Raw genomic sequence first — 507 nt, 5'->3', positions numbered from 1 at the left:
GGGAGGACGTCACGGGGAGGGGACCCCCGGGAAGAGGGAGAGGGGCCTCCCCTGCAGAGAGGCCCTCCCACCACACCGCTAGACGGCCTGATGGTCCCCGCACAGGCCGTCGATCTGAACGCATGTGGCCCGAAGAGCGGAGCGGAATTCTTTCTGGTGCTGCTGATGACGACGGAGACGAAGAAGACGAAGAGTTGCAGCTGGAACTACGAAATGGCATGTTGGTGAGACGACTGAGCGAAGTGGAGAACAGCAGTAGGAGCAGCAGCAGCAGCAGCAGCACCTCCTCGCCCCTCCCCCTACGCACCCGTTCAAGCAGCATCAGTTCTACAGCTTCTGCACTGTCCAGTTTCGTAGTAGCTGGCGACGGGAACACAACCATCAAAGAAGTTTCTCAGCAGCATTCTCACACACAAACAGCTGCCCCAGATGCAATCAACTTAACGACAGCTGTGGGATATCCCTCCTCCGGCCACGCCAGCAGCAGCAGCAACACCAGCAGCAGCA

The 507-nt window shown here is 59.4% G+C and overlaps 1 protein-coding gene across 1 annotated transcript in view; it reads left to right on the top strand.

Annotated features, from left to right (window-relative positions):
* EMH_0069730 (uncharacterized protein) overlaps positions 1–228 on the top strand; it is a gene marked incomplete at both ends in the record, with an annotated part of 429 nt that extends 201 nt beyond the window's left edge. Inside the window, one exon of the mRNA XM_013498897.1 lies at positions 3–228. Within this exon, the coding sequence (XP_013354351.1) occupies positions 3–228 (226 nt within the window). The remainder of the gene's footprint in view (positions 1–2) is intronic.
* Between the last annotated feature and the right edge of the window lie 279 nt (positions 229–507).

This window comes from Eimeria mitis, genomic scaffold (genome assembly GCF_000499745.2).
Source record: "Eimeria mitis Houghton genomic scaffold, Emh_scaff3807, whole genome shotgun sequence".
NCBI classification, from domain to species: domain Eukaryota; phylum Apicomplexa; class Conoidasida; order Eucoccidiorida; family Eimeriidae; genus Eimeria; species Eimeria mitis.
The sequence above is the reverse complement of the archived record's forward strand: the minus strand, read 5'-3'. Positions and strand labels throughout refer to the sequence as shown.